The sequence below is a fragment of the Hydractinia symbiolongicarpus genome, chromosome 6 (genome assembly GCF_029227915.1).
Source record: "Hydractinia symbiolongicarpus strain clone_291-10 chromosome 6, HSymV2.1, whole genome shotgun sequence".
NCBI lineage: Eukaryota > Metazoa > Cnidaria > Hydrozoa > Anthoathecata > Hydractiniidae > Hydractinia > Hydractinia symbiolongicarpus.
Genome location: NC_079880.1, coordinates 20,887,985 through 20,915,724, shown reverse-complemented (window position 1 = coordinate 20,915,724; position 27,740 = coordinate 20,887,985). Strand labels below are relative to the sequence as shown.

The window sequence follows — 27,740 nt, the reverse complement described above, 5'->3', positions numbered from 1 at the left end:
TAGCCTTATTTTGGCGTTGGCTACTGCGCTTACGCATAGTAAAAGTTTGTCTTCTGGGTTGTCGCAGACGGGACCGGAGCTTAAACAAAAATTTAGCAAATTTCGCCAAATTACGACAACTTCCGCAAAATTTAGGAAAATTTTTGATCTGCGAAATTGGTGTATTATAACGCCCGTATACGTCTGTCCGTCCGTCTGTCTGTCACGCAAAATGGTAGCTTAGCTGCGCAGGTAGCGAGATGCACGCAATGCGGTATAACGACTTAAAATTAATTACACTAAAAATTAGTTTTATCTGACTTCGCAGTCAGTATTTCTTACCAAGAAACTTTTTTAAAAAGTTAGTCAGTTTTTTACTTTTGACCTTTAGTCAGTTCTGCTTATGACGTCCAGATTAAAAATTTTCTACCTACTGACAAAGAAGATATTATTTGCGTACTGGGCCTGAAAAGACTTTTTTGGCGCGAAATGTGCAAATCAAAATTGGAAATCGATCACAACGTTCAAAAGAGAAAAGAAATGTAAACAATAAAACTGCTGAGAAAAGGTATCAAGTTTTGTAATGTGAGCAGCAAACCCTAAAGAATATTAATAAAGTTCATCAATTTTTTTATGATGGCTTCTCGAAATAAGTTTACAGAAGAACACGCTGTGCTTAAAGGAAAAAATAAACTCAAGTGACGATATTAGTTTAATTTTCTTAGGTTATTCTTTTTTAATTTATCTTTACTTTTTATTTCTTTTTTACACTACAATGAAACCTGTATCTTAGATTACAGAACCAGTACAAACAAAAGGATAGCGATATATTTAGTATAGAAATATTCCTTAACAAAAATTGTAAAGAACTTTAAATATCCTCGCCGATTTAAGAAAATGTTTAAAACTCCCTTTTTTGTATTCTTTCTTTGTTTTGTAATTTAAGTTAGTTTAGCAAACAAAACAATAGAATGCTATTTTCACTGTATTGATTAATAACTAGCAATGTAACTTTCGAATGTTAAATTTGTAAAATGCATTACCAGTCAGTGTGTACGTTTGATGCTGCTGTTGTAATATAATAAAAATGTTTTTCGATGTTTATCTAGCTCTGGGTGCTAGAATGGTTATTCTGCAAACTTTTTAATAAGCCCTTAGTGGCTTATAGTGTTTTCTATAAAATTTTTGTTTGCAACAACCGTTTGCACTTGCTAAAAAACGAATGCGTTTACATCACACCGATTTAGTCCGTGGAGCTACCATTTTTGTTTATGCATGTTAGGAAGATGGGGAGAAGTTTAGGACTGAAAGTTAGTGGTAGGATTCACGATTTTGACTTACTTGTGTACAGAACAGAAGTGCTCTGCACCTCGACTCTTTATTGTAAAAAGAAATCCTGGAGAATATTAAAGAGTGAAAACGACCCCCCTGGGACGAGGTTGCCTGCAGATAAAATTATTAAGTTTTTGATTGCACTGTCGAGTATAATTTTCGCTTGCCCCGCTCCGCAACCCTTTATACTGGATTCATGTTTTGTGTTTTGAGGCATTATCATTTAAAAAAATCTTTACAGATACTAATATTCTTATAAAAAATTTAAAATTTACAAATCTCTAAAAATTGATATTCTGTATGCTTCAAATAACGACGTGATTATAAGGCGCCCATTTAGTAATATTTTCAACCGTAAACACTTCTGGACGTATTTCTTTAGATATAGCGGTGTATGTATTCAAGCTCATGTACGCGGCCAGTAGACCTGATTTTACACACACGTCGGCATCGTATTGCTGCATGATACCATACAACATGGCACCGGCGAAACTAAAGAAAAACGAAAGAGGATTCTGGTAATAAATTACATGTAAAATTAATCGTTTTTTTGGAAACTAATTTTGCGCTTTTAGAACCTATTCGCAATATTAAGATAAGCAAAATCACCCTTAAAAAAAATCGAAAATATAAGTTCTGCATTTTCTCAACTATTGAATCGCAAAAATATTTGAAATTCTCGCATACGATAATGAGATGTTGCCTAGAGGTAATCAGAAAAAAAACTGTAAAAACTTTCCGGATAGCCAACTAACCTATCACCTGCTCCACTGACACTTTTCACAGATACAGGTAGCAAGTCTTCTCGAACTGCTTTATAGTGTGTCACGCTAGGTCCCATACTGTCCGAGCTCATTGAATGCGAGGAAGCTCGGAGAGGAAACAATTCTTGATGATTCTTCCTGACAATCAATACTCCATGTTTGCCTAATGTGATCACTAAATTATCTATACATTTTAAACACCCTCCAATATAACGCGAACATTCTTCAATGATTTGATACCACTCCCAATCTTCCTTTATTTCAAGCTGCGTGTTTTTACTTTTCGTGATAGCTGAATGTATTGCCTTTAGTTCAACAAAATTAGGTGAAGCATAGGTGACATTGTTCAAACTATGAAACGGTTTAGAAGCCTTTTCTAATCCAGTTGGTTCAAACCAAACTAAAAAAAGAAAACACTTTGTAAATGGTTCGCCACAACTGATTCTCTCTGCCGGAATGGGAAGATACATATTGCATAATAGCAGAACATCGATACGTAATTTCCATTGTAATGACACAATGGAAAATGTGGATTGGTGTCATGTGGATTGGTGTCATGGGGATTGGTGCCCTCTTGGTGCCCAGAGGATCGAAATTCATAAAAATTAACCAATGCAATTATATAAATACATGCTCAACATCATTTTATTTTGCCCGATGATGGGAGAAGAATCTCCGGAAACGTCGCCTACTAAACAATCATGTTCAAGAAATGATAAACTTTCCACAGTAAAAAAAAAAACAAATCTTAATTTAGTAGAAACGTTACCACAGACCGTTTTTTCGGTAACATAGGTTACTGAAATAAAAAATAACAGAGTACAGTCGACCAACCTGGTACATCATGTCTCCTACACATTTCTATGGCACAATTTAGGGTTTCTTCAGGAATATTTCCATCTAACACAACCACCGCAGCATTTTTAATTTCTTCTTCATGACGTAATACCTAAAACAGAAAAAAAACACGTTCAACGCAGTGGAAAAATGCAACAGAAAAACAACAAACTAAAAAAAGAGTAAACAAAAAAGACAAACAAAAAAGTAAACAACAAACAAAAAAGTAAACAAACAAACAAACAAAAAAAACGGACATGAAGGTATGAAATAGATTCGTGAACGTCCATATCGCCAACTGTCATGAGCAACTCGCCATCATTCTTCGCCATGACCGAATACGAGGCGGTTGGATGATGGTGTGATATTAAGATGCCAGCTGTATCCTACATATTTTGATTAAAAATTTGTCATGCAAGTAATTTTTGAATTAAAGAATATTGTTTCGACTTAGTCAGCATTGTTTCACTTTGCAACTATTTTAGGGTCAGAAGCTGACGAAAAACATTCTTGACATTTTAGTCACAAGGATCGAGAGCTGAAAAAGTACACACAACTTTTACAACAGGTGAATTCTAGAAGAAAAACAAACAACCTTAACCACTATACAATATACATTACCAAAAAATCAAATACCCTCCATTGTGGTCTCCATACTCGCTACAAGATTTTTAGTACCCGTCGCTTAATTAACTGACAAAGTTGGCTTGGTTAATGAGATATAATTTATTGGCTGTCAATTTGGAAAAACTTTTATGGATAGATCACATTTTTCACACAATGAACTTTTAGATATTATCTACGATAAGCTTACCATGTTTATTTTCTCCAAGTTGCTAAGCAACATTTCACCATGGTAGTCATTTCCAACCGCGCTGATTAAAAGAGGGTTGGTATCAAGTCTTGCCAAACATTCTTAAATAATAATAAGAAAATATCTACTAGAACGTAGAAATGCTTAGCGTTTAATATTTCCAAAATTCGTGGAAAATGGTCAAGATGACGACAGCAAAAGTTAGCACACTTCAAGAGTTTGGACTCAAATAAACAACCATCATGAGTTCAAACGCTCAGCGTTTGTTACCATTTAGCAGAGCATTATTAACCCTCTAGTAGGGTGTTACATCTAAATTTTCTTTGCAGGTTAGAAACACGAGGCAACACTAGGTTGTACAGCAAATTAAGTATGAAGTTTTAACACATCCTGTGACTTTTTAATAGTACAGCTATACTTCAGAATGACAATCTCGTTTTCCCTCTAACGCTAGCTGGTTAAGAGAATTTTGCGCACTTCCTAAATATGGCTGACATTGTTTGGACTGTCCAAAGATAAGTTTTCAAAAAAAAGAAAAGTACTCAATCAGAATAAACTTTTGTAACACAAACACAGAAAGCAACATTTCAACCTACCTGCTACGTTTCTCCCTACGCCTCCAAAACTCAAGGATAATTTTCCAGCGTTCGTAGCTTCCGCCTGAAAAACAATAGGGATAACGATATATGTCACTTATAAAAAAGTTAACATTTCGATTTTGGCAGTTACGAGGTATACTAAAAGTAATTCGTACATTACTGACATGATCATGTACAAAACGCAAGGGGAAATATTTTTTTGTCGTATGCCTTCAATGTATTTAATTTTCTAGAATTATTGGTCATTAGTGCATACCACTGAATCGATCTTCTGAGCTGTGGCTTTTATATCAAATATTGAACCACCAATGATGACCTGTAACATACAACAGAAATTCACAACATGACAAATTTACAATGCAATTCATAATAGGACTGTAGCAAGGAAACTTATATACAACTTATATCTTTACCTTGTAACAGACCAGTTACAGCTGCTCAGATTTTATAATAGTTAAAAAGTCGACGAATAAATCCACTCTTAATAAGACAAACGTTCAACAATGGATTGTTTATAAAAGACCCTAGTTGTCCTGTCTGTCTCCACAAAAATAAAAAAGATAATGAATCAGGAAGACCAACCTTTGAGAAAGTAACTACTGCTGTATGTTTACGTCTCACCATAATACCTCGAATAAATAATTTCTAGTAATGACCTACAACATGGTACGTACCGGTCTTTTACCACGAGGCTTGTTTATGACTTGCTTGCTGTTGGAAATGATTGACGTGAACTAAAAAATGCAGGTGTGTGACTAAAATAAAAAACTACACATGTTGACACACAATTTACTTTTGACTCTCCATCTAAGGCATGGCCCCTCCTGGAAATAATAGGGTATATCCCTCGATATTTGTGAGGCTAGCTATGTATCTACTTATCTCATCTTTGTAATGTGTCAAGGGCAACAACAACAAAAAATTATTTGCCAATCTTTTTGAAAATTATTTGCCAACAAATGCTTACACTCACAGGTACACCAGACACACCAGACACAAGACAGGCATATAGAGGTAAATTAAACAAGCACGCACAGGTACTCAGATAGGTATATACAGGTACATTAGACATATCTATACAGGTACAATGTACAGATAGCCATACAGGTTCACTATACAGATAGCCATACAGGTACACTAGGCAGGCATATACACAGAATAACATTTGGATATATTTTACCTTTTTACTTTTTGTTCTGCCATGTTTATTTTGAACTTTTGATAAGTCCTTTGCGATCTTTGCACCCACTTCAGCATTGTGTTCAATCAATTTAATATCCAAAATTGTTAAGGAACAAAGATACACATAGTAAACAATAAAATGTTTATATTCAAAAGATGTCTAACTGAGTCCACTTTTGCAATAACCTGTAAAATTAGGTTTTTAACTTTTTAAAGAGCTTTTTTTCTTATATAGTTTTGTTTCAAAAAGTCCACAAGTAAAAATCCATATCTTAGAATAGAACATGTCACAAGTGAAATTTACAGACTGTTCCCCTGTTGATGTGAAAACAATCATAACATTTCTTATAAAAGGTTGATCTGCTTTCATTACATTAACTACATGTTAACAATGGTTGAAAAGGACACTAGCTTGCAATGATTTTCCCTTTGTTGTTTTGGAGATGTAATCCAGTACAAACGGTGTTATATCTTTACCAGCAACATTATTTTCCCTAAATATAAAAGTTTATTGTATTGCGTTTATCTAAACTTTATTTATTTATTCATTCATTCCAAAGTAGGGGAATGTCTATAAAATTATTCAAATTTTATAAATTAATCTCTATAATAATAGCTGTCGTCTGTCTGTCTCTGCACGGACCCCCCGCTGAGTTAGAAAATCGTGCTACAGAAACACGAATATCAAATGCGATATATTTTATCCACTTTGTTGCCACGGGTAAATATAAAGGACGGGCGAACCCGTGGATTTTTCCACGGGCAACAACTAGTTACTAATATTAGGTGTCCCTTTGTAGGTGCTAGTGCCCCTTTCTTTGTACAGGTGCCATGGCAACACTGACCTGTCTGGTTTTTAAATTTAAACTTAAGAGTGGAATAGTTGACCTTACTCTTCTAAAATAGATTGAAAATTACTTCTGTTCTGAAACCTTATTGGCTAATGTCTTTCAGTTCATAGAGCTGCCACCGTCTATATAAGCCTATACGTTCTTAACAATAATATTTTGTTGAACAATTTTTTGCTGTAGGTACTTTGGAATAATTAAATTGTTGTATTGATAAAAAAGAGCTGTCAAGTACTTATATGCAGTAGTCCTATTTTTGAAATTTAAGAAAAAAAAATCCTAAACAATTTGATATAGGCACTACCACATTTATGCGAGGATTTAAGGGTAACCAAAAAACACTTTAATAGATAGACAATACTGTAATTACTTTACTTTGTAATTTGTAGAGCATGTTGTACAGCATCTTCAATTTCTTCTCCCACTAAAGAATTCTGAACTGGAACACCGATTACCATTCCATTGCGAAGGTCAAGAGACAAGTGTTGATCTTAAATATGAAAACATGGACATTTATTATTAAGTTACAAAGTCTGTTCTTTTATAGTTCAGTAATCTACATTTGACAAAAATTGATACATGTACGTAGAACTTTACTTTCCTCAACTTTTACTGATTTTCAACACTGGGAATTTATCAGTGATGCCAGTGTACGGTTTGGGAGCCCAAACTAAGTGCCTAAATTATTGATAAGTGCTTGAAAAAAGGTTTCTTATTTAATCCATAAAAGAAAAAACCTTTACTGTAATTATTTAAAGGCGTATAAAAAATCACATTAAGCCTGAATAAACTCTTCTCGGCATGCTAATATAGTTTGTAAAGAGAAACTGTTTTTTGGTGGTTGCGTGTTCTGGCAATTTTATTAGCTTACACGGATGAGCACTACCTTATAGTTAAGTCTGATTACGCGGACTGGTTTAGCATTGCACTGGTCCCTCGGGTGTCAGGCTTCCTGTGGAAAAATACCAAATGGAGCCGCCAGTTCAAACGCAATCCAACAAAATACGGCAGCACTTGGAGTCTTAGCGTGTAGCATCAATACTGACTCTAACGGTGTCTGTCATATAAACCTTGTAGTATACATCCAATGTTAAACACGTTGAATTAGTGACATTGTTTAGGATCTTAAGGTCAGTAATACACGTTTTAATTCGCTCACAAGAATATGATTTTAGCCAAAAAATTGTCAAATTTGGCCCCCTCCCCAAACAGGGCTCTGCCCTATACCCGCTGGGCGCTTACAGCACCCCCCCCTAGTTGATTTTCAAACTCTTGGGGTGTGCACAACTAACCTCTGGATACGACACTGTTTATTGTCCAATTTCAATTAAAGGAAAGCCAAACAATTCACAAGTGCAACCAATAATATAAAATAACACGCACCAATGCACTGAGCAATTTCTTCAGTAGTTTCCATGCAATATGGTGCCTATGTAAAAGAAATCAAACTTTGAAAAACATTAGCACAAATCAGATATCAAAGGAAAAGAGACAAAACTGTTTTATTTAATATTAACAGAATCTAAACGTTTCAAGTAACTTAGGTTTCAGTTAATGTTTATTATATTGCAATCTACAATCATATAATTCTAGATATGGACAATTTACAGGTTTTTAACTATTTTAAAAATAGAAATACAGTGTTAATTGGCTAAAACTTTGCAGGCTGCAGATGAACTCTTTTATGCATGTACCTTTTAAAAATTTCCCAAAGATATAAACAATGTAACAACTTATAAATATAAATTAATAGTAATTACGAAGATAAAGATGCCTGAAAGTAACGGTCAAGACCAGCAAAAAAAGAACTAGGAAATATTTAGAAGATTTTAAATGCAAAAAATGTAAAAAAAAAAAAATTGCAAAATAACCTTAAATTTACTTCTTGGTGTAAAGAAGGATGGGAACCAGTTAGTTTTACTGTAAGTTATCACTGGAACACCTTGGGTTTCCTAACATATAAAACACAATTATATTATAGATGGTGATTATACAATGCAACTACAGCCCAATATAGCAAAAAAACTTCTTCTAACTTGCATTCTCTCTGAAATTTCAGACTTTAATTAAATTTGATATATTTTAGTGTTGATGTGAATAAAAAAGGCTGTTCAGTATATACTACATATAGTACATTAAAACAAGATTCTACATACAGAATAAAAACATCAGATTAGAACTTACTAAATATTCTAAAGTAAGACCAATATCTAAAATTGATTTAATCCCAGCACACACAACTGCTACTTGTGTTTTCCCAAGTTCTGTTAGATCTGCACTAATGTCAAATGCTAAAATAAATATGTAACAAGACTAACAGATTTAAAAATCTTATAGTTTGTACCTTATTATCTGAAAAACTCTCCTAGGTATATAATTTTTTTTAAAAAATCCATTTAATTTCCAATGCATTATTAGGTAAACTTTTTGGGCATCTATATATCAGAGTTTCATAATGTGAAGCCACTTCCATACTCACATTTATTCCTCAATTTTAAACAATTCAAACTATTCACCAATTTTAATGCACCCCCTTCTTCATATATACCCCTAAAGCGTTTCTCGTGATTAAGTTTAATTTCTTGAATTTGATAAGGGCAAATTATCAAAATAAAAAAAAAATAGTGCCTAGTTTTTCCCAAATCAGATCTTGTTGATTAAAAATAAAGTTAATACCTTACATTCTGATGCGCCACGATGGACACCTCCAATTCCACCTGTCACAAAAATTGGAATGCCTGCCATTTGTGATGCAATCATTGTTGCTGACACAGTTGTTCCTCCACTTAGATTCTATAACAAAAGATATTAGGAATTTTTAGAGTGCCTGCTATCTTTTTTCAACACTTTCTAGATTTTTAAGGGCTTTTTCATTTTTGTTTTGTTTTTTAAAGTCTTTGCTTTACTATATTTAAAGGTATACTTATGCACATAGCATACATTTTTAAATTTATAGGAAGGAAGTACACAAGTTACTAAAAGATTTTGTACAAACAGATTTGTTATGTTCACAATATGTATTATCTCTTATGTATAGCGGGTATTCCTAAGGGTCACCTACAATTATAAGGTCACCCACCACCATGGTCATTTTTATGTTATATTCACACATTTTAAACAGGATTTACGATCATATAGGCTATTTAGTTAACTCCAAACTCTTTGTGTTAATTGTTGCTAAAGTCAACATAACGTGGATTATTTTGTTATGTGGACGAGAGAATGTAACACTGTCCACTTGGTCTAAAGTCTATTTGATGCTTTTGTCCATATTCACAAAATGACAAAAAAGTCTTTCCCATTAGATTTTAGTTTGATTTCAAAGTTTTTAAGACCTGCCAGACAGACCTTGTTATATAAACATTTCTGCGGCTTAAAAAATATTATGCATTAACAGCAGCTTAAATAAATAAAAAAAATATTAGAGAGTTGCTTAATATATGGTGAATAGTACAGGGTACAAATTAGAAATTATTAAACTTAACACGAGAACTAAGTGTCTGAACTAGCAACTCTCTCAGTCTTTGCCCTGATAGATATTGAAATCTGTTTATTCTCTTTTCTTACTTTTTCCTGTGTTATTATTTTTTATGCTGGAAATAAAAGGGGGACATTTAAACTAAACTTAACACGAGAACTAAGTGTCTGAACTAGCAACTCTCTCAGTCTTAACTTCCTTGTCTCGGATAGCCAAATAAAATTTTAAATAGAATAATGCCAATGATAATTGCCTTTTCTGCTGGTAAGTGCAACAATGCAGTCTGTTTTTCATCGTGTTTACCTTTACACCAGCGGCTAGGTATCAGCTGTAATCCAGAGTTACCAACTATGAAGGGTTGCGTTTATGATATCTTAGTCTATGTAATTCTTTATCTGGGTCAGCAGTTGAAGGACTATAGCAAGGATGTAGAGGTTGGCTTCCAATAAGCTTTCTTTGGTTAGGAAAGTATAATCGCTCGGATTTCCATTTTGGTTATTAAAAGCACTTGTATGGTTGTCTTTTAGAGAAAAATAAAATAAATAAAAGATAAAAAAATCCTTAAAAATAAAGGAATATTATTTTAAGTAATGATTTCCATGATCCATCATTAACGTTAGTTGCCATTTAATTTTCCGTAATTTAATTTACATATAAATAATATTTGTTCCACATGTAGTCATAAAGTTTAATTAATAACTCGACTTACAACTTTAATTGGGTAGAAAATAAGAACGTTTTGTAATTTTAAAAAGACTTTTGATTCTATTCCTTTTTTTTTCTTTGCACTTGGAAAGAATGGAGGAGGAAAATTGGGTAAGAAAGTGTAGAGGCTTGATAGTTCCTGGGGCAAAGCCCAGAGGCAGACCGAGAAAGACTTGGCAGGAGGTTATAAGGACAGACTTGATACAGAGGAAGTTGAGTTTAGATCTAACACAGTCTAGATCAGATTGGAAGAGGGTCATTAATATACCCCGTCCAACCCATGCTAGCATGGAAAACGGATGTTAAGCCGAGAATGATGATGATGATGATGTACACGTCACTTTACCTATAAGAAGTTAATAATAACAATTTTTGCCAATATTGATACCAAACACTTAAAATACCTTAAAAATACCTTTTGATTTTCCAATTTTGTTTATATCTTAAAATAACATCTTATATAATAATACGAAGTGTATGTGACGGTCATAGTGGATGTGTTCATTTTCTTTTAAACTCGCCGAAATTTTCTTTTTAAGTTGCCGAAAAAAGTATGTCTGAAATGTTAAATTTTATGACGTTACGACGCGACGTCAATAACACTACATTAACGTCAATATCCTATAATTAAGTAAATTTTTTTAGCATCGTGAAGGTCGTGATCTATTGTGGGGTCGACTTTCGCGATCCATATTGATCCATAATTAATGTCATGAGAGAATAGCACAATTAAATATGAATAATTGTTTTTTGTTTTTATTTTAAATCAAAAATATTTTCGTTGTCGTAAGCTTTTTTCTTGTTTAGACTCTAACTTATTTAGTTGTTCTACGGGCCCGCCCAACCCTAACTTTCACGATAAAAATAATAATAAAAATATCAACAAATAAACATTTTCTTATCCCATCTCGTGAAAAAAAAGATTATGAATGTCGTAACACCCTCCTTTGTTATGATTAATATATGTTTAAAATTACGCTGCTTGCTAAAACTTGTTTTTAGAGGGTTATGCAGCAAAAAGTTTTCTCGTGCTGGTTGTAAAAGATATACAGATAATGCTTGTGTTGTTTTGAAAGTTATATTTATGCAGCAAGTTATTCTCCCCCCACTTAAAATAATGTAAAAAAAGCTTCAAGTGTTCTTTTTTATTAAAAAAAATTTTTGTGTTTTATTATTTTAAATGGGAAAATTATAACTGTATAAATTTCGAAACAGCTTATGTATAACCTGCTGTATATCTTTCAAAACAACGCAGGTATATTCTGTATAACTTTCGAAACAGTACAAGAATAATTCTTGATGTAGAGCTTTCAAAACAACACAAAAAAACTTGCTGCATAACTTTTGAAAACAAGTTTTTTAACATGCAAGTTAAAATTAATTTTATCTTTCCTTCGCAACTAAAAATTATAAACTGTGTGCGTTATGCGAAAATACATAGAAAACAGTTGTCGTAACACCCTCCTCCGTTATTTTTTTATTATTATTATTTTGTTGTTGTTCCGACCATACATTCTTATTTTTCCATGAACTTTCATTAAATCGGACATTCGCTAATTTAACATTCGCTAGTACAAGCAAAACATACATAGAAAAATATGTTTGTCATAACACCTTCCTCCGTTGTTTTTTTTATTTTTTTGTTGTTCCGACCATTATACTTTCTTGATAAAATTATTTTTATTTTTACCGACCGACAGACTGTAAACTACTATTTACTTCGCGCGTAGAACAAGTAATTAAGTTGGAGCTTATTTCTAAAATCCAATTACTAATAAAAATACAAGATGCAAAATAATTTTTAAATGCAAAAAAACAAAAACAAAGACACAAGATTAGCTATACACAAATATTGTTTAATATTTTTAATGTTATTCACGATCCATCACGACAATCACGATTAAAAGTGACGATCGCGATAACATTGTTATTCTTTTATACATCGCGACTATTGCTAAGCTCTTCGTTAACATTTTTTCTATCGCGATGGCCACTATAGAATTGCGGATCGTTCATGTCGCGCATGATACGCTCACGATGTTAGGTGTCCTGATTCCAGTACTGTACTTATCAGCACAGATAAATAAACATGCAAATATGGTTCCTTAAACTAGCAGATATTACAGTACAAAGTATATTACCTTGCTCAAAACGTAAGCCAAGTCTCGCCGTGAAGTTTTAACAAAGCTTGAAGTTGCTTGAGATAGAAAAGTTATTTCATTTTTATTCAGACCTAAAAACCCAAGTCATTAAAAGTCATTTTAGTTTTTTTATTATCTAAAACCACTTGCAAAATGCTACATTACAGAACTGTCCAGGGCACAGGCACCAAATGGCTAAGCATTGCAGAAAGCAGGTGGAAGCAGCAAAAAAATTAGTACTGTTCAAGTTTTTGACTCGAACAAACAAAGATTCTAAAAGCTTACTGTAAATATTAACAAGTTAAAATTTGTGACAGAGATAGCCTTCCTTAAAAAAGGTAAAAAAAAAGGCTTGTAGGTTGTATGCATGAGAAACACGTTTTGTTGCAGTTTACTTTTAATTTTGCTAAAGCCATTTTAGTGGAATCTCCCAGATTTTTTAATTTCACACTTTTCCTGTTTCTTGAGATACTTATAATTAGCATTTCATTTTTCTTCATCCATGTCCAAAATTTAAAAAAAAACACTTAACGAAATTTACATACCTACAATCAGTTTTCCATTAATAATTCCAACTGTTGCTGGCACAACACCATGATCTCTTATTATTTTTTCCACATGTAAGGCTGTTCTAGAAGATAAAAAAAGAAAACATGTTGCTAAAAGTGCATGTTGTTAAAGCACAAGATTTATTTTATTCAAGGCAGCACACAAGCTAAAATACAAATGTAAGTACACCATTTAATTTTTTTAGTATATATTGTTAAATTACATTTCTTTTCATTGAAATGATTCTCAAAATCACAAATAAAACATTTAGTAAAACTACAAGTGTTTAGAGTTGTTTGTAAAAAATAAATAAACAGCTGTCATGCAAAAGTAATTTTTATTTTGTGCTTTTGTTGCCTATTTGTGAACTGCAAAATTGCTAAATTGTTAACCGCATTAAACAGTACTATTTACACTAAAAATGCACAGGGGATCAATGTGGCCTAGTATAGGTGGCAGCCTAATAAAGGTGACCAGAAAAGCAAGTTTGACTGTGTGGTATAGTTGGGAGGTAAATATGGGAAAATTTAAAAATAATTAAAAACAAAGCTTTACCCATTAATGTTCTCAAATTTAATTTAAACATCATGTAGCACAGGTTTTTTTCTGATGAAAAATTTATATAGTTTGTTCTAGGCCTCGAATTTTACGGTTTACTTACTGTAGATTTTGAGGATATGGCATTCCATGTGTAATAATAGTGGATTCTAACGCCACAACAGGAAGTTTGTTCGCAACTGCTGCCCTAACATCATCTCTTATCTGAAATATATCTTGTGACAATTTGTGATGTGCATATCGAATTCTTTGATGTAAACTAAATAGTTTCCACAACTTCCGTAATTTGTTCATATTCTGTCAAAAGTTCAGAATAAAAAATGTAAAAAACAAATACAACTGCAAAAAGACCTTTTTTAAAGAAACAGATTTAGACTTGAAATCTGTCAAGATCTTTCTAAATGTTACCTCCTGCTAAAAATCAAGTTGAGCTCATATAAAAGTTATTTGAAAGTTGTCTAGAAATCTTTTTATTTTTTTAAAAAATTTTTATCCGTTCTCAAGATATTTGTCTTAAAAGTAGCGCTAATTATGCGAAATTGTGACGTCATGAGTATGCATTGAGCATGATTATGGTAACTAAATAAAAAAAATTATGTAAAATGTTCACAAATCTTCAAAGTGAACGGCCAGAAAACATTTTTAACTCTATATGGCCTTTCAAAAATGTTAAATTAACACCCTTGGAGAGCATACTCATGACATCATGCATAATTAGTGAATCTTCTTAGACCAAATTCTAAAGAACCAATCAAGAATTTTTGAAAAAATATTAAAATTCCTAGACAACCTTTCAAGCTCTTTCATATGAGCTCAACTTGATTTTTCACGGGAGGCAACCTTAATGTAAAAAAAATGCAATAGAATAGAAAAAAAATCATTTGTCTGAATGTATTTCATAAACACAATAATTCCAATGCAGGATCCAAATAAGGATGGGAATTGGGTTGAATGGAAAAGCTAATTTAGCAATAAAAAGATATTTTGATAGTACGAAAATTGATATATTTAAAAAAAATCCTTTTTTCTGTTTTATATTTCCCAGGTTCACATGTTTAAAAAGAACTTATAAATCATTTTATGCCTCATTTAAGACCCTGTATTGTATGCTAATATATTTTTAAAACATACAGATTGTTTGCATATAGTTCTAATAACATAGTTCCTTTCAGTTTATCAAAATCAATCTATTATATTCTGGTAAATAAATAAGTCAATTGCTTTTAAAATAATATTTTGCAGACATAAGTATGAGTACAACGTCAACAAATATAACTGAAGAAATCCAAAATCTTTCATTACACAAAACTAATGCACAAGGCTTTTTTAAGAATACATAATTAAATAAGATTCATTAGGCCCTAAGAATAAATAAAGACTTGGAATTTTTACGGATCTATACTTTAACACAACTGATCTTGCACAAATTATATAGACTCAGTGAATTGTGATTTAAGTTTTTCAATATTTGTAATATAAAATATAATTTGTAATTAAGAATCACTCAAGGATGTATATATGTATATCGTAAACTTCATGAAATTCAAGTCATACTATTTTTCAAGCATCTATACTAGTATACCACCAACAAAATCCATTGTTGTTGATAACCCAGGTTCACATACATATTACATTGACTGTTATAAGAACTTTTTCATGTTCCACGTTCCACAAAATAGTAGCATGAGTACAGGATCAACAGCACATAAATTTATATGAGTGTTTCGGGATGTCACTGACTTGAAGATTCGCAATGTCCGTCTAAACAGGATTTTATTGCAGGAAAATAGAACTACTACAAGTTCTTTGCCTTTCTTTTCTTAACTGGTATTGATGACTTTTTGCTTAGAGATTTTTTGGCAAGCTTTCGTTTTTTAGTTCTTGACTTTTTGTCATTCTCGTCATTGTTACTGATAATTACCTCCTCCTTCTCACTGACAGGTTGAATTTCTTCATCTTTCATGGTATTATTATCATCTTCATCGATTTCTTTTTCCTGTTCATCATTTTCGTCATCAGAACTGTTCAAAAATGAAGGAAATTCAATTTCATCATCCATATCTTCATCTACACTTATTTCAGTATCTCCATTTTTTGGTGTTTTTTTTATGTTGACTTGTTCATTCTTTTGGTAATGGTAAGCTTTCATAAATTTGTACCCTGTAATATACTTCTCTATTTCATGAGGTAAATTATTAATTTCCTTCTTTGTTAAAGTACAATAAAGTTGGGATTTGCTATTTTTGCTTGGAATAAAATAGTTCTTGTATTTGTCATCTAGTTTTGCAACAGTTTTTGGTGACTTTACTTTTGCAAAAAGTCGCTTAAATTTTTTACCTTCCACATAGTCTTTCAAAGCATCTAGTGATAATGGTATTTCATGCTTTGTAAGTTTGCACAATATTCGTTTCCTAGCAGGAAGTACCTCGAAGACACCCTCATATTCATTAAAAATTTGTTTAATATCTATTTCGATAGCTATTTCTTCCGCCATTTTTGTGAGCACGTGTGGTGATCCTGCTCGGGCTGTTGTACTATCAAAGCACTAGCCTGTCTGTAGCTCGTAACATGCTAACCACAAGGAAGATACAAAGAGTGATACTTGTATCTATTTATACTTATATATCAAATAATCATATTTTATTTATTATATACGAAATGGCTATGTTATGGAAGCACTAATGGTGGAATATATTTCACAAAGTTTCATTTTAGCTGCTCGGATTTAAGGCTAGTTGCCTCGTTTTCATGTGAAAATACGGGCCGCTACACTATCTTCAATCACGCAGTCTGTCTTTCACGCCACAAGTTAATCTGGTAGGTTGTTTTTTCAGAGTTAAAAGTTTTTTTATGTTTAACTTTCGTGAATCAAATTCTGGAATCTGGGTTATCAGTCAGAAAAATCTTTTAAATATGTTACAGTATAAATAAACTACTAAAGCGGTAATATGGCTGTTTGCAGGCAATGTAACCTACACCTTGGTCTGAAAGCATGCTATTTTACAAACCCTCTGTTAAATAAATATGGTTTTATCAACAAAACTAAATTTTAAGTTACTTTTTTTAATAAAATACAACACAGAATGTGACCTAGAGTGGGTTTGCCCATATACGGCCATCACCCAATTACGACCAGGGATTATAAATTATGTACAACAGTCAAGGATAACGGCAAATTAGGCTATCACGCCAAATTAGGCTAGTAGCTTAGTTAGGAGATTTTTCATAGACTATTTAGGCGAGTATCTCCTATTTAGGCGATTTGCTATCTTCTTTTATGATTATCTCGAAAACTACGTTTGGTCGCACCATCTTCTTTCGGAGCTTTGTTGCTCATTACATCATCTTTGTTCGAGCAAAATTTTTTATAGTTTGCTTCACGGGACTAAAAATTATACGTCAAAAGTCTTTGGATCGGCTAATTAGACGAGAAATAGTCTATTTAGGCTATGCGCCACCATGTTGAAAATATGCGCACAGGAAATTTAGCCTTTTTTCAGAAGCAACCGTGGCCGTAAAACAAAGAAGCCGTAACACAGCGCATGCGTTCTTAATCAAAACAAACTAAACGCTATATCTTCTGACAGCGCAAATAATAAAGAAAAATATATTTGGACCATCAAAAGGGGGTTCTATAGAATGTTTTTAGCTAATAAAATCATTGTGATTATGCAACAGAACAGCGATAGGCAGCAAAAACTAATTAGGAGTGATAAATCGCCTAAATAGGCTATCGTTTGACTAATTAGACTAATATAGCCTAATTTGCGGTTATCCCTGACTGTACAACTGCAAATATTTATTACAATGCTATGTTAATTCCTTGCTTAAAACACTTAGTCAGGGTAAACACCTAATTAGGCGGCATGACCTAATTAGGCAAGTCATTTAGTTAGGCAATGTGATGTAGTTTAATTAGGCTTTCTGTTGTAAATACGTCGAAATCATTGCGTTTTGCAATACAATATTTATGTGAATCAAATCTGTCCACCAAATGGCCCAAACCTTGTGTGGCACTATTTGTTGTTTTAAATAATGGATTTCAGCCATTCATGCCACAGGGAAAAAATAAATATGGCAGACGAAAACGTGGTAGTGTTCACCTAAATAGGCGACACTTAACCTAATTAGGTTATACATCTCATTTTAACATAATTCTTACTTGTGCGCAAACATATCGAGGCACGAGTGATAATTTTGGAATCATGGTCGCGTAGACTATCCATTTTAAACAAAGATTTTTTGCAATTTTTTCTTAGGAATGTGTGAAAAGCCATTAAATATTGTAATGTCTTAACTAGGTTACATATGGCCTAACTAGGCTACAATGAGTCGCCTAAATAGGTGGTATGCCCTAATTAGCCTACCGTCGCCTAATTAAGTGTTTACCCTGACTGACTTAAGAACCTTTTAGCATCAGAAAGATCAAAGTCCATCAATTCAACCACTTTACTTGTCAAGAAATGTTGGTTTGAAGCTTGTTGCAGACTGCGCACATTAAAAACAGTCAGGGCTAACTGCAAATTAGGCTATCACGCCAAATTAGGATAGTAGCTTAGGAGATTTTCCATAGACTAGTTAGGAGATCATCTTCTATTTAAGAAATGTGTTTTCTTCTTTTACGATTATCTCGACAACCACGTCTCGTCGCGCCATCTTGCGATTGTGCAACAGAACAGCAAACACCGTGTTGATAGCCTAATTAGGAGAGATAAATCGCCTAAATAGGCTATCATTAATTAGACTATCATAGCCTAATTTGACTGAAAAATGGCTGACAAAATATTTTTTCAAAAATTCCTGGAGTTCTCATAAAAAGTTGCAAATAGATAAAATTCAATCAACTCTGTGTGAATTACATACATAGTGCTGTCCTTTAACCACCTTGTTAACAGTTCCTTATCCACACTAGAGGATTGGAAATAATAGACCAAAGAAATTTCCACGTTAAAAAATATATGGCGCCCTAATACGGCCACATACATTTTAAGTGGATTTTAATGCTTTAAACAATGTAAAGTTTCATTGTAATTATACTGTAATAAAAAACCTGTCATTATTGTTTTTGACAATATTGGATGCCCTTGATAATGGCCAGTTTGCTTGTGGTGTTTATGTTGATCTCCAGAAGGCCTTTGACACTGTTGATCACGAAATTCTCCTGAAAAAACTTTTCATTATGGTATCAGAGGAACTCCTCTTAATCTGTTTTGTTCTTATTTATCTAGCAAACAACAATTGGAACTGAATCTGAGTACAAAGTTGTTAGACATGGTGTACCACAAGGATCTGTTTTAGGCCCTCTTCTCTTTCTTATTTATATAAATGATTTAAATTGTGCCATAAAATTTTCCATGGATCATCACTTTGCTGATGATACCAACCTAATATGTTTTGATAAGTCTTTAAAATCTCTTTCTAAAAGAATCAACATGGATCTAAAATTTCTTTTCCAATGGCTCAACGCCAACAAAATCTTTATAAATGCAAGTAAAACTGAATATATCTTATTTAAGCACAAGCTTAAACCAACAAACTATAACTTCAAATTATTCATCAACGGAAAGAACTAAGTACCTTTCTCTTAGATTCTGATCTTAACTGGAAATCTCAGATCAATGCGATTGCGGTTAAACTCAAGAGGGCTAATAGAGCTATAGCTAAACTCCAACAACTTGTTCCACAAAGTGTTCTGAAAACTGTGTACCATGCTATCTTTGGTAGCCATCTTCGTTACTGCAATGAAATTTGGGGCCAACCAGTCACTATATTGATCGTATTTACTGTTTACAACGTTGTGCAATTAGACTAATTTCTTTGGCGCAATGTAGAATGACTTCTACCCTTCTTTTCGCTAATCTTAATATTTTAAAACTTGCTGATTTGGTCCACATGAAAAATGTAATTTTTCTGTACAATTTATATCACAGAAAACTCCCAGAGGCACTTCTTGATACTTACAAAGTTGACTTTTCCCACTCTTACCAGACTCGTGGATCTATTCTTGTTTTGATAATCCCCCCACTGTGTTAACTAAATCTTTCGGCTTGAACTCTATTCGAAGTCAGTCCATTTATTCATGGAATTTTGTACAAAACTTCTTTCCTTCAACTCAACTAGTCTCTCTCACCTCTCCTAAACTAACTTCTTCTCTGATCTAGTTCTTTTTCTCATTGTACTGCTGAGTTTGTTATCATTTGTTTGTTTTTTAATGTTACTGCGTTTTTCATAGGTTTTTGTTTGTTTTGTTGTTTTGTTTTGTCATAGCCGTAGGCTAATAATGCTGGTCTCCTTACTGATATTTAATAATTGACTTTTACCTCATGTATGCTATTACTGTAGAATAAATACTTCTTCTTCTTCTTCTTCTTCATTGTTCATTTTCCTATCTTTTATTGTGAAAAAGCAACCACATGATTGATTGGTCGAGTGATAAAAATAGACCCTGGGTGGGTTAAAACTGAACTAACAGGGTTTAGACGACTGGAAATGAATGTGAAGCATTTTGGGAGTGTTAGTAGTTGGCATGTGAGAATGTTTAATTCCCTCTATTGCAGATTATACTATGATGACTAGATTGAAGTGTCTATTTCGAAAAATAATTGGCAGCCGGGTTTAGGACGAAATAGCGGTGAATGGGCGAGTTGTTTTTCTGTTTACCCAGGGTCTATTTGTGCTCTACATGTGACAAATGGCCATATTGGTGCACGAATATAACCTGTACTTATCAAGACCGGGTGTTAGTTGTTTATCGTAGCTGCTAACAAGTTTTGAAGGTATATGCAAACAGTGGTCATATATGGGCGAACCCACTAGTATTTAATGCTCATTTTTAGCTACGCAGACCTGATTAGAGTCTGCAATCAAGTGAAGGCATTAAATTTTAGTTATCTTTGTAATTGTTTATTGAATAAAAAACAAATTATTTTATTATGAAACTACAGGTTGAGAGTATTTTAAGAAAAAGTTAGTTGTGGTTTAGCAAAGTAAATATTACCCTTATAATTATGATAACTAGTTGGTGGCCCCTGGAAAAGTCCGCAGGTATGCCCGTTCTTTTTTATACCTCATTGTGAGCATATCGCTCCTTGTGGTTCCATTGTTGGTGACAGACAGACGTAAACAGGTAATATAATATAGACTGGTCGTTAACCCGTGGAAAAATCCACAGGGTTGCCTGTCCTTTTATATATCGTATTTCGTGTTTCTGAACAACTTTAAAATCTAAACTTTCCAAGCAAAACAAATGGCTGATGATCTTTTTATGTGTAAAACATTATAGATTCAAACTTTGCTAGCATATAGGTGTTCAGAAACAAAAGGAAGAGTGTTGATAATTATTCTCACCCAATTATAAACTTGAACTCTTCCTCTTTTTTTAGATTCGTCTTTAAACCGTCACAGGCAATCCTTACCATAACCTTTCAAAATGGTCAGGGAAGACAGATCAACTTGGAAAACAAACTACTTTACAAGAATTGAAAATCTTCTGGAAACCTTTCCAAAATGTTTTATGGTCTCAGCTGATAATGTTGGTTCAAAACAGATGCAACAAATCCGTATCGCATTAAGAGGAAAAGGTGAAGTGTTGATGGGCAAAAACACCATGATGAGAAAGGCTATTCGTGGACAAATTCCTAAAATTCCCCAACTTGAAAAGTATGTAGAGCACTTACAATATGTGACACATAACTTTTGCGAAGGCTTTTAAGGACTGCATGATTTATTCTATTTCAATTGTTTTTAGGCTTCTTCCACACATTGTTGGAAATGTAGGCTTTGTGTTCACAAATGAAGATTTGACAGAGATTCGAGACACTCTACTTAGCAACAAAAAAGAAGCTCCTGCAAAAGCTGGTGCCATTGCCCCCCTAGATGTCTTTGTTCCTGCTGGAAATACTGGTATGGGTCCAGAGAAAACATCTTTCTTCCAAGCTTTGGCTATCCCAACTAAGATTACAAAGGGTATGATTGAAATATTGAGTGAGATCCATTTGATCAAAAAGGATGAGAAGGTTTGACTAAATTTAATTTGTTTTATATAAATTTTTGAAGCCAGAGAAATTCCACAGTTGCTGTCCTTTTGTCAGTTAACTTTTTTTGGGTAACAAACTGGCGAACATTGTAGTACAGTTGTAGTACAGTCAGTCAGCTTTTTTGGTTTTTTAATAAGCAGAATTTTAAAGGGGCTATGAACCGGTTAAAATGCTCACATTCCGAATATCCCGCATTACAAAGAAATATTTCAGCAAGACTGATTCTAAATTGATATTGTGGCCAGTTCGTTTTTCACCGCCATCAGTTCAACTTTCGTCAAGTCACTAAAGTCGAAAACCAACAGTCGTTTCGTAGCCCCTTTAATGTTTAATTTATTTTTATTTTTCAAGGTTGGTGCTTCTGAAGCTTCATTACTTCAGATGTTGAACATTCGACCTTTCCATTATGGTCTTGTTGTCAAAATTGTTTACGATAACGGTAGTGTCTTTAATCCCAGCATCCTTGATATCACTGATGACGATTTGTTAGCCAAATTTGCAGCAGTAAGTACAGCTTCAGCTGACTTTCTTATACTTTGTTTATGTGGATTATACTTTATAATGTTATTGTGTGTTTAAAAAGTAGTGTCAATATGTGTAAAATGTGTAAAAAAAACTAGAGATTTGTATTTCTACTTGTGAAAACAACAACTCTTGCGTGAAATTTATTATTAAATTCTTGCTAGGGTGTATCAAATGTTGCTGCTATTTCACTGGCTATTGGATACCCGACTACTGCTTCTGTTCCTCATTCCATCATCAATGGCTTTAAGGTATGCTTTCTCCAAACTTTTATCAAAATTCACGAAGTTCTCAAAGTTCCTGTAATCCTACTTTTCCTAAATTATTAATTTTAGCTAGAAAATTCTAATTTATTCTTAAAGGAAAACTAGTTGTAAATTTTCACTTTTTAAACTCGTGTTTGTACATGCTCAAATAGTTACCTATAAAAAATAACTTATACTTTTTAGAATATTGCTGCAGTGTGTTTGGAAGCAGATTTTGACATACCACAGATCGCTACGGTAAAATTTCTACACCATTTTACCATTTCGCCTTTTGTTGAGTTACGAATGGGTTTGCCATATAAGGTGAAAGGATGGGGTGGGTGTGAAAGACAAGGAGCGGGTCTTGTGTGCAAGTCCAGTTCTTCGTGCATAAGATAAGGTTTTTTAGCATCTGTGTACGTACTTTCGTATAGCGCTCAAATACATCCAAAACAAGAGTCAAAGCCTAAAATGCAAGGGGTAACAACATTAACAAAACATTCCGAAAAATTTATAGGTTCCCCTACAAAAAGCGTAAATAAAAGTACTTTTTTTTCTGCTGACGCACTAACGGATGAAGACAACACAAACTTTGGTCTTCCCAAAATATGTGTATTCAAAAAAGACGACCACTAATTAAATCCTTTCGATGAAGTTTAATTATTCTTTCTTTTGCTTTAGATCAAAGAATATTTAGCTGACCCAAGCAAGTTTGCAGCCGCTGTTGCCACCAGTGCTCCAGCTGGTGGTGCTCAGGAAGAAAAGAAAGAAGAGAAAAAACAAGAATCCGAAGAAGAATCTGACGACGATATGGGTTTTGGATTGTTTGATTAATTCTGAAATAGATTGTTCAGGCTACATGTAGTTTTTTTTTTTCGTCCCTCTTCATCTCTCTTAGTTTTCGGTTGGTGTAGGTGTGGCTAGTAGGGGCGGTGGAGGCCACATTATTAAGATAATATAGGCTTTTTCTGCTGTTAGTGTAAGTAGGGCTGCCTTTGCGCGCTAGGTTAGGTTGTTTGAAAGCGAAGCATTCGAAGAATAAGGTGAATCTCCTGATAAAAAACATCGTTTATTCGTTCCTTTCGCGCGATTTATTGAACTCTACTGATTCTGACTGAGAATATTTGTCAACAAAGTTATCGCGCTAACACTTCGTGGAGACAAACCCCCTGGCGTCTATCGGTCACTAATCTGTGTATGTAAAAAAAATTGCGGATTTGTTCTTGATAAAGTAGCTCACGAGCTTTGAAACGTGGATGACTACGAAAGTTCAAACTAGTTTTATTTTTAGGCTAAAAATAAACTGTCAAGTGCTCCTGAATAAAAAGTAAATAATGGTGAGTGCTATTTTAGCGTATCCGGCGAGTTTCACTCGAAAGAAGTAGTCTAATCCATCGCCGACTAATTAAAGGCAAAGCAATCCCATTTTTACAATCATTCTATACTATACAATTTTAATTTAAGTGAAAACCCACCAAAAAGCTCTTCTCCACGAGGGAGAATATTTTGCGCAGAGCGAAAAAATGAACTGGCTTTCGCGTGTCATACTACGGCGCAAAAAAATAGAAATTAGTTTCACTTTTGCTTGAAGTTTTTCTGCCTAGTGTAGATTAACCTTTAAGTAGAGTGCTCCAAGCCGTCTCAAATAGAAAAGGGGGAACAAATCTGGCTACCGCCGCTTATAAAAAATAAATGGTACGTTGTCCCTCTTTTGCAAAGTATTAACACCGCATTCGACAATGACTATTCATCCAACCTAAAAATCCCTTGGCACGAGGTTGATGCAGCTCGAAATTCTCGAAAATTATTCATTTCAGCCGAAAATTGAGTCAAAATTACAGAAGAAGAGAAAGGAGAAGCAGATCCATCCTAACTCAAGAAAAGCAGCACAGCTTTCAAAAGAACTACATAAACTCGATAGGCGGCAAAAGTAAGTACTTGTTATGTTCAAGAACCTAATGTAGTTTATGTACAAGAATATAACCAGGGCTAATTTTGTGGGACGATTTTTTTGGGTTGTTTTTTGTCTTTTTTGCGAAATATTTAAAGGTACTTAATTGGCGGAAATAAATTTCCATTAATTTTTTCTATTTTCGCCTAATTATTCGCGAACATTTATATTAAAATAGTCAAAACGAATAATGCGCTTTAAAAATTTTGATACAGATAAAGATATGTTCTTAACGATGTATAAATGAGAATCGCCGCTAAACAGTTGGTTTTTTGGAAGAATTGAATTTGCAAATCAAATAATGAAAAAAAAATTCTTCAAAATAATAGCCCTCAATTATCATAAATTTACCCCTTTAAATGAGGCTGATCATAGCGTAGTTCAGTGTTTGTTTTCTTTAGACGCAAGAATGAGCATGATACTAAATCTTCTGCGCTGAGTATGTCTTATTTGTTTGTGCAAATTATGTCTTCTTTGTTTTGTTTTATTCTCTATTTTTTGTCTCTTCACCGTTCTGAAATAGACTGTTATGTATTATATAATTGTAGTATTTTGATTATAGGAGATAAGATATTTTGGTTTAAAAGTCAACTTAGCGAAGACAAGGACAGATTTTCTCTTGTTGAAGTATCAAATCTTATATCAAGGTATGACAGTAACTTAAATTTAAAATTTTGCGTGTGACAGGTAACTTGGTGTGGTGTTCGTGTTTTTTTGTGTTTGTTTTTTGCCTTGGTGTTGCACCTTTGGCGAGTTTGTTGCATCTTTAACGGGTGTTGTTGCACCTTTTGCCAATGTTTTTGCATCATTGGCGAGTGCTGTAACAAAATGTTCGAACGTTAATTTTTCCATTTTTTTTATAGATACATTAACCGTTTTGAAGACAGATTGGACGAAATTAAAAAACAAAACGAGTTGAACAAAGAACAGAAAAGACATGGCCACGCACATGCGTCAGAAGAAAACGCCATTAAAATGGTCTTCGAAAAGGAGCATGGTTTGTTTGTTGCTGGACATTTTGGTACATCTTTTTTTATAAACATAAAGAGCATGTATAAAAGCATGTATAGGTTATTAATTCATCAACACTATTCGGTCTGAACGGTTTGTTTAATATTTCTTCATCCTATGTTGCATGGATGTGATAGATACTTACTTATCTATTAGATAGAACAAAATATTTGGCTATTACTCGAAACTAACCCTAAAAGTCTCTATGAAATCCTTATAATCGGGAAAATATAATAACTCTTGTTAGAATTATCCTTAGAACTTGAAACTTACTACAAGTTTTTTATCGAGTAGAATCCTTCTGTATGTTGTGGACACGTGATTAATCTGATTTCCCGATTTTTTGGATTTCCGGGTAATTTTTGGCAACATTCATGCGATCTATGTAAAAACCAAAAAAATGTTAAACAACTTTAATTTGGCTTTCAGACACTTCAAACAGAATGTGAAAGTTTGCTCAAGAACTAAAGTCATTGAATTTTAGCGGTATTTTGCACAAATCGGAATATCCAGCCTCGTTGTGTTCTTATTTATCCTGACTTGTTCTAATTCATGGCAAAATTGTTTTTGGTTTCTGAACCTGTTCTTTTGTTGTTTTTTTTTGTTATTGTTTTCAGAAAATCTTGGTCTGCTGTTGTTATCAAATTGTTCTCAGAAAAAAGCGTGTAGTTCCACCAAGTGTCGGTAGCTCAACTCTAATGTCTCGGTTTCCTTATATTTTAGAAGCTCCTGATTTAACAAATCGCAAGAATGTGAAATTTCTACGGTATACAATTTATGTTATTGTTGCTTTTAACATAGCGTAACAGAGTGATGCGATAAAATGTTATCCCACCTTCTTTGTAAAATGAGGAACTTACATAGTTCTCCGAAATCATTTATACAAAAGTAAACTATTTTACTGGTGTGTGTGTGTGTGTGACCAAGTACTTTTGAATCCGACAAAATATATTCCGCGGTGTTAGCATGAGAGTTTCACTTCGCCTGAAATGAAGTGAAATCACTTCTGTTTCTGGTTGAAAAGCTTCGCACTGTTTACATGATACCCGCGAATTAAAATCCTAAATCAAGTGTAAAAATCTCATATAAACACACCAAGGTGAATCGTAGTGAAGTAAGTGCTACTGCGCATGTTGAGGGTTAGGGTTAAAAATTTAATTGGATTTAAGAAATTATCAAGCAACATCAGTTCTGTACAAGTGTGAGTATAAGCAACTCTTTAAATTAAAAAATCAAAAGATTGAAGCTAGAGACGAAGAGAGTGAAGATGGAAACACTTTTTTTAAAAAATCCGTTGTTCCTTGGCTTTAAAACAGTGACTTTTTTTAGTGTTTTCCTTTTCTTATAGAAACACTGAGAACTTAATTACGCAACATTAAGCAACTTTTGATCTAGATATTAGCTGAAAAACAAGGTAAAAATTAACTTCACTTGTTCGGAAAATAAACAACAAATTTTTTTATTTCGCAGTAATTGGGATGGCGACGTGAAGGATCTACCTAACATAAAACTAAAGAACTTTAAAGAACAAGAACTCATCTGTGTTGGTATGGATGTTGAAGAGGGGGAAAACGTGGAAGAAGTGGAAAATGATGAATAGATGAAATAACATTCCTTTCGTAGTGTTTTGAACGATTTTATAAAAAAAGTTTACATTCCAGTGCTCAACATAACTTCTCAAGTGACTATACTAGAATTGTTCTAGAAATTCGAATGATTATTAAATTGTCGGGGAGAAATTTAGGCATGTTTTAACCTTTTTGGACATATGTGTCAATATGTATGTTTTTTTCAACTTCACGTAAAAAACCTTAGCGAACAAAATTTTGATATTTTTTGATATTTATGAATGTGCACAAATACAATGTCTCTTTCCTTTTTGCACGTATTGCTACTTTTCATATTCAACGTTCGGGAGGCAGAAGACGGGCATTTATAAAAGTCATCACGTTTCGTGGTGAAGAAAAAAGTATGGGTTTGGAATTATCTGTAACTTTTGGAAAAAGCATTTTCGAAATTTGTTGATTGGCAATATCTCGAAAAACGCACCCTCGTTCCCAGTTTGTTTTGCTTTTTTAATATGAGGGATGACGGCAAAAAATATCTTCGTCTTCTCTTATATCAAAAAGGTCGAAACACGAACTTTCGCGAAAATGAAAATTACCTTAAATTATTCTCAAAAATATATT

General features: G+C 33.3%; 4 protein-coding genes across 5 annotated transcripts; 2 read left to right on the top strand and 2 right to left on the bottom strand.

The window, feature by feature from the left end:
• Positions 1 to 1,545: 1,545 nt before the first annotated feature.
• LOC130647488 (uncharacterized) lies at positions 1,546 to 14,240 on the bottom strand. Its single transcript, XM_057453359.1, has 18 exons — positions 13,890 to 14,240; positions 13,225 to 13,310; positions 12,680 to 12,771; positions 9,037 to 9,148; positions 8,540 to 8,646; positions 8,227 to 8,307; positions 7,739 to 7,784; positions 6,731 to 6,845; positions 5,916 to 6,001; positions 5,506 to 5,603; positions 5,000 to 5,059; positions 4,582 to 4,641; positions 4,323 to 4,386; positions 3,727 to 3,827; positions 3,170 to 3,298; positions 2,910 to 3,024; positions 2,067 to 2,475; positions 1,546 to 1,803 (listed from the first exon to the last, which is right to left on the bottom strand). The coding sequence occupies exons 1-18, from the start codon at positions 14,078 to 14,080 to the stop codon at positions 1,617 to 1,619; spliced, it is 2,139 nt and encodes a 712-aa protein (XP_057309342.1). The 5' UTR covers positions 14,081 to 14,240; the 3' UTR covers positions 1,546 to 1,616.
• Positions 14,241 to 14,379: 139 nt separating this feature from the next.
• On the bottom strand, positions 14,380 to 16,379 carry LOC130647490 (surfeit locus protein 2-like). Its single transcript, XM_057453361.1, has one exon. The coding sequence runs from the start codon at positions 16,278 to 16,280 to the stop codon at positions 15,582 to 15,584; it is 699 nt and encodes a 232-aa protein (XP_057309344.1). The 5' UTR covers positions 16,281 to 16,379; the 3' UTR covers positions 14,380 to 15,581.
• An 85-nt stretch (positions 16,380 to 16,464) lies between these two features.
• Positions 16,465 to 23,447, top strand: LOC130647489 (60S acidic ribosomal protein P0-like). Its single transcript, XM_057453360.1, has 7 exons — positions 16,465 to 16,603; positions 21,169 to 21,445; positions 21,534 to 21,801; positions 22,174 to 22,326; positions 22,509 to 22,595; positions 22,794 to 22,847; positions 23,271 to 23,447. Exons 2-7 carry the CDS (start codon positions 21,216 to 21,218, stop codon positions 23,421 to 23,423), a joined length of 945 nt encoding a protein of 314 aa, XP_057309343.1. The 5' UTR covers positions 16,465 to 16,603; positions 21,169 to 21,215; the 3' UTR covers positions 23,424 to 23,447.
• A 133-nt stretch (positions 23,448 to 23,580) lies between these two features.
• On the top strand, positions 23,581 to 27,417 carry LOC130647491 (translation machinery-associated protein 16-like). Of its 2 annotated transcripts, XM_057453363.1 has the most exons (7): positions 23,581 to 23,926; positions 24,407 to 24,519; positions 24,942 to 24,979; positions 25,103 to 25,187; positions 25,404 to 25,561; positions 26,275 to 26,317; positions 27,022 to 27,417. In XM_057453363.1, the coding sequence occupies exons 1-7, from the start codon at positions 23,924 to 23,926 to the stop codon at positions 27,149 to 27,151; spliced, it is 570 nt and encodes a 189-aa protein (XP_057309346.1). In that variant the 5' UTR covers positions 23,581 to 23,923; the 3' UTR covers positions 27,152 to 27,417. The 2 variants fall into 2 exon arrangements, with proteins under 2 accessions (XP_057309346.1, XP_057309345.1); XM_057453362.1 differs by having other exon boundaries at positions 23,581 to 24,519.
• Positions 27,418 to 27,740: the final 323 nt, after the last annotated feature.